Source organism: Nematostella vectensis, chromosome 9, assembly GCF_932526225.1.
Source record: "Nematostella vectensis chromosome 9, jaNemVect1.1, whole genome shotgun sequence".
Lineage (NCBI taxonomy): Eukaryota > Metazoa > Cnidaria > Anthozoa > Actiniaria > Edwardsiidae > Nematostella > Nematostella vectensis.
In genome coordinates, this window is record NC_064042.1 from 7,048,207 (window position 1) to 7,062,826 (window position 14,620).

Sequence of the window (14,620 nt, forward strand, 5' to 3'; positions counted from 1 at the left end):
GGACGGGGCTACCCGACATAACTCTGCCATCATCACCCTGGAGGGTGAACAGCGACCCGGCCAGAAAGCGGAAAAAGAGAGTGGGGCCCCCAAAACGAGCGTCGAGTACTTCGGGGCGTATTAGTACTAAGAAAAAATCACCACCACAGGACCGTCCCTTCGCACGGTTCCGAGATTGGATGGCAAGGAACCGTTCATCGTTCACTCCACAACCCAGCTCCGAAGCATCTACGGTTGACTATTTGACAACGGCCAACCAAAGCCGGACACGCTCGCCAGGCAGCTACGGTTCACCCTCCACACTCACAATGGTGAGGCCAAGAGGATCACGGGACAGTATCACGGTCTCCACACCCCCCACACCCTCCGGAAGCACCCCCTCCTCCCGTAGGGGAGCGAGACGGCGAGCTAGGGGGGATGGGGGTGGTGGGGGTGGGGATGGCGGGGGTGGGGGAGGAGGTAGAGGTGGTAGGGGGGGAGGAAGAAGAGGTGGGAGGACGACCACAACCACGAAAAAGTGTGTTACCCGTAAAAGACGCCGTGCAGATGGGACCAACGTCACCAAGACAAATTGCGTCACCACCCAACGTGTGAACAACCAGCAAGTTGGTGGCGGGGGTGGCTGTACGGTAGGGGACTTATCATGGAGATCCGTTTCGGTGTAAACCCATAAATAGCAAACAACAAATACCACCACACCACTCCACTATGGGGCGCCGTGTGAGAAGGAGCCGGACCCGTTGCGCTAGGCAGAAGACAGTGTGCAAGAAAAGAAGGCGACCTCACCGCTACAGGCGAAGGGGCAGGGGGGTAAGACAGCGTGGAGGTAGAAAACCCGGTGACCCTACGATCTTTGGGCAAACGGCCGACGAATGGAAAGGTCTTGGGGATAGCCTCTCCAGGACACGGAAAAGCATTTTTTTTAAATAAATAACAGAGCACCGACACTAACCATACCATTCCACCATGGCCCTGAGAAGGAGCGGACGCTTTGCGAGGAAACGCACCAAACGCACCACACGCATAAAAAGGAGGAGGGCACCTTACAGGAGGAGACTGCGCCACAGCCAACGGGGTGGCTGGGTCTTCCCCGGGTCGAAGCCTTGGTCCCAGCTCTCAGACCACGATAAAGCGATGGCCCGTATTGGGATGTACGGTTATTGATGGGTTTCGCACGCATTCACCATGGCACGCCCCCTAAGAAGACGTACCATACGTAAACCCCGTAAACGGCGTCCCCGTAGGGGCTTGAACGTTGGTAGAACGACACAACGGGGTGGTCGTTACCGGAAACTCTGGGTGACAGGACGCAAATTGGATAAGATTGACCCTGCATGGTTGTAGCTACCCTATAAAAAGTGGGGTGACACCCCACCAACACCATTTCACCATGTCACGCCGGCTGAAGAGAAACGCAAAGTTCCTGAACGACCTCTCGGTTAGCAAAGGTAGAGCGAGACAACATCTTTTAAAAAAAGCTTCTGGTGAGCAAGTGAACGCCTTAGGGGAAATCGCCCACAACCTGCTAAAAGGCAACATCCCCCTCAGCAGGGCCCAGCGAAACAAACTAAGTGTCCACAAACACCGGATACGCGCCCTAGCAGACAAAAGACTACCAGCCAGGGAGAGGAAAAAAGTGCTCGTAAGCCAACGAGGGGGTTGGGGTATTCCACTCCTACTAGGTGCCGTGGGGGCGACCGCGGGGGTACCCCTGATTAACAAACTTATCAACAAAATATAAAAAAACCTATAAATAGGGTGAAGGGGAACGCCATCCCCTTCAGTCCAACCGAGATAGCCACCATGTCAACACAAAAAGGGGGAGCCTATCGCATGGCTTTGGTGCCCGAGCACATGGCCAACCTACTCGTGACTAAAGAGAAGACTACCATGCCACCCCAACTGCAGATTGTGGCACGGCTGGACAAAGATATACAGAAGATCTTAAACAACAAAACATTACCATTGGAGACAAAAGTACGCCTCTACAACACTGCGTTGACGCAATGGCTAGATTGGATACAACAAGCCAAGGACAGTGGGAAGGGTGGAAATAAAGAGACTGGTGCCCAGCTTAGGACGCCCCTTGGCCTCCCTTCACCACCAAGCAGTTCACCAAGCACACCCTTTGGGGTAACACATAGTGGACCAGCCTTACCAACACCACCCTACAGTACACCAAGGACGCAAAAACCAAAAGCTAAACGACCACGGCGGGCACTACCACTGTACCCACTACCATCGCTACCGCCAACCCCGAAACTTTTACCACCCACCCCAAAGCAAACTGGGCGTGGGCTAAGAAGGGTGGCTAAAACCAGGCTAAGGAAACGAGTAGCTAAAACAAGGCTGAGATGGGATTGCCTTTAAAAAAGACAATACACTGCGGTGTAGGACCTCTTTTTAATAGCAATAAAACACCTTAATACATGTGTACTGTAGTAGCTCTTACTAGTAGGTTCTAGTTAGCAACACTAACTCACCCCACCCACTCTTCTTCTTCTTTTTCTTCTCCCCACCCCCCTCTCCCCCCTCCTTCACAACACCCATACCACCACACACAGGGTGGGTACATTTCCATATCTTACTACACTCCTCTACATCCTTTTGGAGGTGGTAGCACTCCTCCCATTTCTCGTAGCTGCGGCAGTTCTCAGGGTCGGTGAACATGCACACTCAGCGTTGATTGGTCTTAAGCCACTTGCCAAACAAGTAGACCTCAGCCTTGGGGCAGTGCTTGGGGGTATCGGAGAAGGTTGAATAGAAATGATGGCCGCATGCCCTCTCGTGCGCCTCCGTCATAAAGCTTACGTGTGCGTTGCTATAGTGCTCATGCAACTCTTGGTACTTGGGGCAACCAAACACCTCCAAGTTCACGAAAGGAATGCAAAGTCCCATTAGAAGCCGACGCTCGCAGCTGCCACCCTTGTACCCAACAATCCCTCCTTGACCGTAGATGTCATACCATCCCTTGACGACACGCTCAAGCTCGGCGTGGGGGATGCTGGAGCCCGGGGTGAGATCAAAAGTCAGCCCTGTGACATGCCGTGTGACATAGCGTGCCATCCTCCTATCTTTTTGGGAGAGCTCGCTGTACCTCATTGGGAAAGTGAAGTGCCTGCCAACCACTTCATCATTGTGATGGAAGAACCCCACCTCCTTGCAATGAAACACGCCATCCACATAAAACCCATCTTCGTCAAGGACACATGTGATGTTCTGGAAGACACCTTCTTGCGCAACACAAGGCTCAAAGGGGCCATAAACTGTATCGTAGAAGGGCCCGTACAGTACATACTTGGTGTAGTCTATCACGCCAGGAATCATCCCCCACTCTTCCCATCCACTGACCCATCTTCCACCCTCTTGCTTTTCACAGGGGTCTTTCCCTGTAGCCATTCCGTAAATTCCCAACACAATAGGGAAAAAGTAACACGTGCACCAAAAAAGAGCCCAACCCCAAACGAACACCCCCGGACAAACGAGGTGAAAGCTTCTTCCCACACTGGTGCCATGGAGGCATAAAGAGACACGGTAGCAAGGCCTCACCCTTTTATATAGAGGGAGAAACCCACTACAGACCAATCAGCATCAGGGATACAACGCCAACCAATCACACACTTTGTTGCGTCACAAAAGGGACACCTAAGCCAATAAGAAAGTAGCGTCACAAAAAAACCTAGACCAACCACAGCACACTTCCCCACGACGTCAGAGCTGACGTCACCCCGCGATAGCCAAAAACACTCTCACACCAGCACAACCATGGCTGAGAGTAAAATGACACCCTGCCTAGAGCCTGCCACTAAAAAGCTCTGCGAACTAGCAAGAGACAACTACGAGGGGATGGCATGTGTCATTTGCCAAGACGACAGGGTTACCAGCAACACATCCCTCACCCTATTGGACCGTCTACCCTGTTGTGGACAAGTATGCCACCAACAATGCTTCTGGAAATGGGTACACTTCCACCGCACCGAGACTATCACCTGCCCACACTGCAGGCAAGCCTCCCCCCCTACGACCAAAGAAGTCGTCCTATGGGTTGACAGTAACTTTAACCCCAAGTATAAAGACCACCCAGCAGAGCAGATTATTATGGAGGAGAAGGCTAAAATACAACCCGCCTTCGACCGTTACAAAAAATTCATGGCACTCTACCCAGCCCACTACAGGGGACGTTTTTTTATTGGGGTGGTGTGCAGAAAGTGCGCGCCCATCGCCCAGACGATATGCGAGAAGGAAGGCCGTCACGACTTCGAGCTCCCCCTCTTGCTCCCACGCCGTTCCACAAGCACTTTGTCCCACCAATACAACAACGAGATCACCAAGTACGGCGAGTGGCTTTGGGAAATAGACGCAAACAACGAGTACCATTGGCTCAGGGAGAACGTCATCCCACCACCACCCCCTGGGGAACACGACAAGAGACCCCAATACGAAAGCGATAGAATCGCCTTCATGGAAAATATAGAAGCCGGACTCGTTCAGCCTGGGATGCCCGCAGCACAACCCTTCGTCCACGCTTTTAAAGAGTCGAATGCCGCATGGAACTTTTGCCCAGCCGGTAAATGGTCATGGGAATACTACGACGCCTCTGCCGAGGTCCCACCACCTCCCTATGGCCATTGCCTATGGGAGGAGTACGCACGAGGCCCTATAGGATGGGTAGCACGCGACCACCCCTGGAACCGCGACCTGGAACAAGACGATGATACTGACGAAGAAACGGATGACGAGGATGAGGACGGAGGACAACTGGTGGGATACCCACCCATGACTTGGGCAGAACGCGGCACCCAAGAGTACCGTTTCAAAGAAATCGCACTAGCCCTAGAACAGGCACGCAACCAGCGTCGCAACCAGCACCGCAACAACGTGGAACGTCGTGCCGACAATGGTCCGGAGATCCAACAAATAGCACTAGCCATAGAACAAGTAAGCAACGAGCGCCGCAACAACAACGCCGGAAGAAGAAGAAGAAGAAGAAGAAGAAGAAGAAGAAGAAGAAGAAGAAGAAGAAGAAGAAGAAGAAGAAGTGGACAGGGAAGCGGTGACACCACCACCACCACCACAACCACCACCACCCAACGAACAACAGGTGATACGAGAGGAAGAGAAACGGTTAAGATACTTACTTTACATAATAAACTCGGTGGGGACTGCACTAGTGGTACTGCTAGTACTACTGTTGGTATTGCTAGCATAGAAAGACATCTAACACACCGTTCCCCCCGCAGGTTGTGGACCGGACAGTGGAATACAGTGAACAAGTCATCTACGATCTGCGCGGGAGGACAATACGCCCCTTCCCAACCCCCAACCGAAGGCGACGCAGGAGGTAGTCACCCAATCCCTTCTCACGGGTACCCACCACCCGCCGCACAGAGGAGCGCAGGCAGAACCTAATGCAACGTAACCTATTGCAACGCAGAGGACTACCGCCCCTACCACCCCTACGCCTAAGCCTAGTCCAGCCACCACCACCACCACCACCAGCACCACTACCGCCACCACCACCACCACCACCACAGCCCACAACAGCGTTACCCGACCCCTTACAAGGACCAGAGGTAGCCCTGCACGTGGAGGTCTCCTCCCCTCCAGACCAACCCTTTACGCTGGAGCGTTTTATGCTGGAGCGTATGTCGGTAAACGACCACCCTTTTTCTTCTTCTTTTGTAGACCCAAGAATCTACCCAAGAACCTACGAGCAGGCCAACTACATAAACGCAGTGGTCCAGCGACATATAGACCTCCCAAAGAACCCTGCCGACCTCGCATACCTCCCACCGGATGAACTCTCTATTATCGGGTACCTAAGGACCTACGAGCAGGTCAGCTCCTACATAAGCGCAGTGGTTCAGCAACGTGTAGACTCCATAGAGGACCCTGCTGACCTTGCATACCTCCTATCGGATGAAGATATAGAAGGGTTCCAACGCTTTATCACGGGGTTGGTGATGAACACTTACTACGAAGATGGTGATTGATAGGGTAGAAGTAATTGTATTGTAACAAAACAACTTCTCCGTTACACTCTTTTTATTAAAAAATACACAAAACCACTACTACAAGCATAAGACTAGTGTCCTCTTTTTCCACACCCTACACGGTGTAGGGGAACGACTCCACTATCCCAATAGCAACTTCACGCACGAGGTGGAGGGCTGCCTTCCTCCTCTTCTCCCCCTCACTCATCAGCTCTGGTACACATGTATTACCATCCACCCAGTCTTGCATCATTATTATCAGCTCGTCAGGGGTAAGGAGCTCCAGCGTCCGTGCGATGTACTCCTGAAGGTGCGGTACTGGTGGGGGGACCCTCATCACCGTAGTCAGTAGTTTACACCCGAACCAAATGGCCTGGCTCGCAGTCGACTGGACATGGTGGAAACACCTGTCCTAACGTTGCCTGTAGCGCTCTGGGTCGGTGAAGTAGCTCTCACGCGCGTCACTTTTGTACATGTACCCATCGATGGCCGTGGCCGTCACCTTGTAGGTGAAGTAGTTGACGGCCTGTAACAGTTTCTCAACGTCACGGGCGTCGGGCCTCCTTTCCTCTCCCTTCTTCTCCCCTTCTTCCTCCCCTTCTTCTTTTGGCTTCCCCCGGCCTTTTGGGCTGTCGCTTTGTATGTAGGCGTCGAGCTCTTTGAACCATCGCATCCCACTGGCGGGGTGGTGTGGCGGGATGTTCAACCCGGTTGGGCGGGGTGGTGGGATACACCCTGAATCTTCTGGGTTTATACAGCGGCAGACAGCCATACCTTTGTTCAGCGCCGTTTGGTAGTCTTTCTCTAGCGCTTTCACCCGCCGTGCTTCCCTCCCCTTGTACGCTGCCACCACACCCTTTCTTATCTTCAGCCACTCTTCCCACTCGTGACCCTCCCCCCAGACGGCCGCGTGCTCTGTCCACGCTTCCAGTTCCACGTGCACTGCTCTATCGAGGGTTGCTTCATCCCAAGGGTTCTCGGGGTCTTCTTCTGCCTTTAGGGCTTCCCTCGTGCGCCGCTGGTTCTCGTACCCTTTTTCTTTCAACTCCTCAAGGTGCTGCATTTCTCTCGTCTCAGCCATGTTTTTTTCTCTCTACTGTGTGAGGTGGCTTTCACCCTTCTCCTCGCGCCGTTATATCCTTTCCCGCGCTGACGTCACCCGTGACGTCGCGGCGCCCCGGCCAATCCCAACCTCACCCGTGACGTCACCACCCCTCACCGTATACCTCGCCTCCCATTGGCTAACGCCGGCTGTGACGTCACAGGGCACACCATATATCCACCAACCACAGCCCGTCTTGACCACCCCTACCCTAGCAGACCATAAGCAGACCATGTATACTATTATTACTACTGTCAACCACGTTCTTTTAAAAACTCACGTACTGAGATGTCCGATAGGGTTAATGCAATTATATGCTATAAATATCCAAACACTTACCTCTTTGGCAACTCAGTTCAATACGGAGCGCCGAAAATTTCGATTTCAGGATGCTAAGGACATCCTCGCTGGAGTGATTGGTGGCCAGGTCCACAGTTTGCACTCTCCCCTCGCGCCCCGCCTGTTTGAGCCTGCTCCCCCTAGGCACGCAATGAGAATTTCGGTCTCTTTTGGACAAAAAGATCGCTCTAAGTAAGGTAAACTTTGCTTTTCTCATATCTTCGTCAACCACGTTCTTTTAAAAACTCACGTACTGGGCAAGAACTTTCCGAACCGTGCTTGAGCGGACATATCATGTGACGTGTAATATGAGACTTGGTCAACAGGACCAAGTCGGTGTAGCAAGCGTGCATCCGGTTTCATAGTTTTTACTCTGTTACAGGGACGTGTGGAAATAGAGCCTGTGCAGAAGAAACAAAACAGGTTTAAAACATTGATATTTATTTTCATAAAACTATAACATTTACGCGACAAGTTTAATAAATTTTCAAAATAAAAAAGTTAGTTGCTAATAACGTCATAAGAAATAATCCCGAACGTAAACACAACTCTTCCAAAAGTAGCGTGCCAGGCTCTACAAACTCCTCCTTGATGTTGATGTTGGTGTCCCCACTCTGTATCCTGCGGGTGTGATAAGTAAAATAGCAACATTTTGAAAAAGTCACATAGCTATTTGGAGACCCCCGGTGATATAACCATGGCCACATGATGCGCCTCCACTTATAAGCCACCTCTTCGAAAAATGCATTCCCCGGCCAATTGTGGGAATATCGTCTAAAGACAACAAGCATGACAAAGTGGAAGTCTAACACACAATGCGAGATGGTTGTTGTACAATTCAATGGTTATACCCGAATTTTTTCAAAATCAGACATAACTTGGGAATTATTTCGCATGTAATTGTAAAACCAATCGCTACTTACGCAAGTCTAGCGACAACCGGAGATGGAGCGTTGACCAGCTGAAGGCCAATAGCACCCTTGGAAGTCAAGAAAGCTTTCCACACCTGGCCGTTGTCTGTCTCTATGGCGGGGCTGAAGAATATGGATTAATCTGTCGCCAAACGCTCCCTTCTTTTTTTCCATTCGACGGACCACCTCTCTCTATCTCTTTATCTGCCGTAGCTCCAGATCATATGGATAATCTAATTCTGGGTTGCACAGCATAAACAAAAGCATCCCAAGTGACCAAACATCGCTCGTTTGGAGTTGACGTATAGACATCGGTGCTGTTAAAATAGCTCTGGGGCCATGTAAACTAGGCTGCCTCTTTGCACATTTAATGTATTGGTCCCCTTTGTTTTTGTCTTCTTCCGGTTCGAAAAGGCATTACATAATTAGTAGATTTTCATTTTCATTTCTTAAAGGTTTTACTTATTCTCAGGTATTCGATCTTCGGTCTTTGTTTTCCGCCAGATCTTCGGTCTTCGTTTTACGGGTCTTTGTTTTCCGAACACCCGTAACCAGTTAGGATCATAACCAAAATTGGATGCATTTTGTTAATAAAGAAATTATCCAATCACAGCAGAGTACCCACCCCCTCCACCTTGATATTTGTATGCAAAGCTATCACTTGAAACAAAATGGCGGCGCCGTTTCTTTGAAGCTGTTTGACATCCCGGAAATAATATGCCACATTCAATATCGAAAAACACGCACTTATAGCTCACTAAACGCTGAACACAGACCCGGGAAGCACCGTCGACTCGATGCTAATGAGTTGTAATAAGCTAAGTACAGCAACTAAAACACTAGTGTGAAAGTTTTACTTGATACAAAATTGAATAGAGAACTTCTAACTTTGCCCCTCTGTTTTTCTATCAAAATCACGAGGTATTTAAGTTATTTTAAACTGTTCTCCAAGGCAGGTACTTCATACCAAGGGTCTACTATAAAGCCGGAGATTTTACATAGATTATACTTCATTTTCTCAATATTTTCACGTGTGATCAATATGCAGCGGCGTACAGTGAATGTATCAAACAATAAAAGCACTTATAAAAAAAATAAGCTAGAGAGAGAGGGGGCTTAAACTTGAACAACCTACTCTGGGTGCAAGTTTACTTGTGTGACCACAGGGCGTTGACTATGGATTTTCAAGTGTGACAGTAATTAGAATTAGGAGGGTGGTATTTTTTGGACACAACCCATGTATTTTTAAAGAAACTTTTAAAAGAAATCCAAGGTGCTAAGTAATGAGTAATAGTTTTTAGTATTTTACTAAATTGTTGGTCAACTACGGAAGCCCATAGGGGCCATGTCAGATGCAAGACGTCAGATGCAAGCAAGATGTTAGATGCAAGATGTTAGATGCAAGATGTTAGATGCAAGATGTCAGATGCACGATGTCAGATGCAAGATGTCAGATGCAAGATGTCAGATGCAAGATGTCAGATGCAAGATGTCAGATGTCCGATGCAAGATGTCAGGTGCAAGATGACATCAGATAAAAGCACGTGTCGTGTTGGTCAGCGGTCTACTTTCTAGAAATTACAGAGTTCAGCAAGATGGCAAGCGGCGCGAACGAAAATAAGGTAATGTAAGCCAATATTCACCAACATAGAAACGGATTTCGAGCTCGTTGATTAAAATAACACAAATATGAGATTGTGTGTTCTATAATAGTTGATTTTTTGCCTGCAAAGACCTGTTATGTTTCTGAATGAAGCTCTTTCATACGCATTTATGCGATGTCATATGAAAGCGGTTTTACCACTTCGAGCCAAAGGCCTTAGGTCACAGAAAATTTAAGTATGTAACAAGGTTCGTGAAACTTGTATTAATCATTCACTGACGTCCAAGAACAATACAGAATCCCTTTTGCATTTTATGAGTATATTTGACACAAGATAAGAACAATCTTTGCTTTAGTCCTTCGCTTTTTTGCATTCATGTCGCATACCTGTCAACTCTTCCGCATTAGGCGGGAGTCTCAAGATTTTGGACCCCTTCTCCCGCTCTCCCGCGTTGAGCACCAAATCTCCCGCTTTTTAGCGATTTTTATCGCTTCCGAAAAATTATTCCATAGAAAATCGCCATTTTGCCTATTTTCTATTAAAATATTTGAAACAACAATTCCCTTGCGTAGCGCAATTTATCTAACACCCTTGCGAGATCTATAAGTGGATTTGTTGGCGAGAGCTTTCTATACGGCAAACGCCTGCAAGGTTAAACCCACCCCTCCCCCCAAAAAATGAATACACCCCACCCCTCCCCCAAAAAATTCTCAAGCCTTGAGATTTTCGGAGTTTGACAGGTATGATGTCAATGCCAGTATCTTGCCTATAGGAAATCTTGTACCCATTGCATGATAACAATCACAACGACTACAAAGGAATTTGTGTTTAGTTTTCCTCGAAGTCAGTTTTTCAGACTCTGAGCCACTCATTCACATATAGAGGGAATGAAAATAGCAGGTTCGATTCAAATTTGAGCCTCAATGTTACCCTGAAAAATGCAAGAGAAACAAACAATATGTATGTAGTTTTATTTGCCGTGAGTTAAATTTGCAAATCATAGCAATGAATTATATTTTTTCTGTGTGTTTGGCATATATTCTTCTCGACTTCTCGCTTCTTAGCTATTAACCTAGAGTTTTAAATACAAGTTATAGTACTTATCAGTGACAAAATAAAGAATAGTTTCAAGTTTGAGTGATCGTGTGGAAACCAATATCTTTCTCTATGACATCAATCTTTATTTGTCAATGATCCTTATCATGAAACACGCATTGCTTGGTTGTTTCTTCGTTACGTTATGTTCTTGTCTTCCTTAATACTGTGGAAACAGTGGGTGAAAAGCTTTCTTTACTGGCGAAAACAAGAAGAAACACACACCTCGAGTGGTGAATGATTGTGCATATTTTAATTTTAGTCCTCCAATCAAATCGTTCGCAAGACAATGGCGCTATTTTAAAAACAATCACTTTGGTTGCCAATGGGGCTTTAAGCATTGTGTGAACTAATTGCATTAACTAAATTTTCAGGGCCTTTTTTTGGGGGGGTTGTTTTGTTGTTTACTTTTACAGGCGATTTTTCACATTGCAATTTCAACAACTTTCTCTAATTCTGCCGGAGGTTAAAATAATTGGGCTGCTGGCTGTTGGATAGGTTTTTTTACCTTTTCTGTCCTAAACTGTGTATACATTTAAAGTTGTCTGTCCTTAACATTGTATACATTTTAAGCCCTTTGTACTTAAAGCCAATGGATCCGACTTCACTGTCACCATCACCATTGGTTTCTTGGGCTGAAATCGTATGCAAATGAGATGAGTTAACTTATAAATCTGCTTGAATCACAATGAATTCCAATCCATCCTACAACTAAAACAACTCAATTCTATTTTTAAAGGATAAAATAACAAGGGAAAGTTGTATTTTAAAATTATGAGAGTTTTGAGCATTCAAAACACAAACAAAACAGCATTGTAATGCAAGTCGGATCTTGGACTTCAACAGTGGTTTATATCACGAGTATGAAAGTTGTGGTTGTTGTCCTAAACAGGACTTATTTTTGCAGAAATTTTTGTTCAAGACAAAGTCTGGGTAACAGATCCTAGGTGGTACCCCTATACCCAAACAGGGGCTGCGTAATCCCCCCCCCCCTCAAGGAGAATTTTCAAGTATGGTCTCAGCTCACATTATATTATAATACAGTGATTGTATATAATTTCAGGTTGTAACATTTCTTCGCGAAGAAATTCAAGCTGACGATTCTATAATCCAAAAATTTCTGTTGGAAAAGGTATGTTTACATTTTGTATAATAATGTGTAAAATTTTGATACAAAATATAATATATTCATATATATAGCCTATTTCAGAAATTCTGTCCCAACTATATAAGTATATTGAGTTTCAATAATATGGTGCACTACACCCTGCAGTTATATTATTTCTATCTTTGTGAACTTTCATTAACCATTTCTAGCCATCTTGACTTAGCCAAAGTTGTTACTTTGCACAGAAAAATCAATTCTAAGTTGGCCAGGAAACGCAGCCAGCCATACTTATTTTTAAAATTTGCTCCCAACAATTATAATATAAAATCTTGCCTTCAACAAAAGCTTTTAACCGCACTTGTTTGAATATCACTGTAAAAGATTATCATTGTGACTATTTCTAGCTATTTCCAGCTATAGTTTGTCTTGATTCTCTAGGTAATATTTATTAGAAACAACAACGTAGTTTACAAGGTCCGAGCTGTGTCAGCCATGCTTTTATGAGTGCCTCCTATTCTAAGTGACGTCACGTAAAACTACAAGAGACTGTCAATCAACTATCGTGACATAGTTTGTTGTTTTGTTGCAGCAGTAAAACCGTGTACTTTATCAGTCATAAAATTATTTTGACCATGTGGCTCAAAGCTTGTTCATTCATGAATTATTTGACAAATATCCATGGGTATTATTATTGGGTATCTTTTTTGTTAACAAGCAGCCGGCTGCCGGTGAAGTCGTCTGTTTTCATGTCTTTGCCGGCTCTTTTTTTCTGTATTTTCCTTTCATAATTTGGGGATGAAGGCTTTTTTTCGCCACCAAAATCTGGAAAGCCGGCAAAATCTAGCAGATTTAAAAAAGTTATTTTGAACCCTGGAATGTATAAAACTCCGTGCATTTTCGTAGATCCACCGCATGGATCCACTCCTTAGTTAAAATATCTTACATTTACATCAAAGTTTACTACTACTACATATGGATCGATTTCGTGAGACGCAAAACCGTCACAGTCAATGTGCGCACTTCATTACTTTTTGAACCTCTACAAGCCTGCCGAGTTGCCCACTTTAGAATTGCTAAATTTAAGAAGGAACTTACGTCTATGCCTACACATGAAGACATCTCGTTTTGAACTCATTGTCCCTGTCTCTACTTTTGCTTGGTGAACTACCTCTTTTACAAGGCATTCACCAAAGGACATTCTTCCCTTTTCCTCCAATTACATCTTCTATCATTCTCTCCCTGTTCATTGGCACTTCTTTTCAAAATGGTTTTATTGTGCATGTAAATTATTTGTTTTACATTTGGCATACAGCTAAAGCTAAGTTGCTGACAGTAGGGGCACATATCAACTAACTTAAGGAACTCTCCACCTATGTTAGTCCTGTCAAGTTGAGCACTGTTTTGGCCCCCGGTGAGAGCTTTTACCCAAATATATATTATTATTTATCTAATACAGCTGTTATCTGTGTAGATCAGCCCCTTTGTGGAAAATACAGCAATTGTTTCTATAGGCATTTAAGTTTATTTTAGCCCTTGGGGGAGGGGTGAAACATAATGTTTAAAAATGGCATATGTCTAATAGTTTTCCTTAACTTTAACTCTCTTTAATAACCTTATTTTTGTTTCAGGTTGATGACAAAACTGTTACATTGCTAAGCCACGAGGATCTTAAGACTTTAGGTATTGACTATCTTGGGGACAGATTATTAATCATTAACCATTTCAAAAACTCTGTTCGTGAAGAAAAATTAGAACGTGTGCGGTCCCTCTTAGATGCAAGCAAAAAAAGGAAGCAGAAAAGTACTAATAATGCCTCAACGAGTAAGAATGCTCCCACTCTGACGTACTACTTTGGATGGAAGCACTGGAATGAGTCTAGAAAGGAGTATATCCAGAAAAAGACAAATAATGGTGGGGGATCCAGAGAGTGCAAATTACCAAGGAATGCTTCCAAAGAAGAATGTATGTCGAAAGCGAAAGAGTTTTTCTTTCCTGAGGGTGAGAGTCCGGAAGGTCGTCAAGATCTTATGACTTTTAAGCTCACAGGAATTGAGAAGGAAATTGATGATGATTTCAAGTACGAAGACTACAAGAGAGACACGGGTCTTTCAAGGCCAAGGCTGTTCTTGTGCAGTCGTCGACGTATCAGGTGTGGCCTACAGTTTGAGAATAAATTAAAGCGGTGTTACAACCACAAATGCCATTTTTCATTCTTTTTAGATAATAATGATAATCTTTTGGGGTCGCGTGGTTCGATGGGTGCTCGGAATGCTTATTAGTTGTCAATCAAACAAAAAATGTTTATTACAGTGTCGTTTGACAAATGTCACAATTGTTCTATCATTCAAACCACCCCCGATTGACAGACTTTCCTAGCCAATTTAAATGAATGCGTTAGTGTCGACGTTGTAAGTGATTATTTATCATTGGCCATTGAAACGTTTACGGGACGTCGAAGCATTTGATTG

The 14,620-nt window shown here is 45.8% G+C and overlaps 1 protein-coding gene across 11 annotated transcripts in view; it reads left to right on the plus strand.

Moving 5' to 3' along the window:
- LOC116601884 overlaps positions 1–14,620 on the plus strand; it is a 57,776-nt gene that overhangs the window by 40,872 nt on the left and 2,284 nt on the right. For 3 of the 11 annotated variants that reach the window (XM_048732238.1, XM_048732234.1, XM_048732233.1), the window contains exons 2-5: positions 5,241–5,573; positions 5,686–9,967; positions 12,108–12,176; positions 13,781–14,301. In XM_048732238.1, coding sequence (XP_048588195.1) covers positions 9,941–9,967; positions 12,108–12,176; positions 13,781–14,301 — 617 coding nt within the window. In that variant the 5' untranslated portion in view covers positions 5,241–5,573; positions 5,686–9,940. Of the gene's footprint in view, positions 1–453; positions 5,102–5,240; positions 5,574–5,685; positions 9,968–12,107; positions 12,177–13,780; positions 14,302–14,620 lie in introns of those variants that run through there. The other 8 variants (XM_048732241.1, XM_048732236.1, XM_048732235.1 and 5 more) reach the window with 5 other exon arrangements.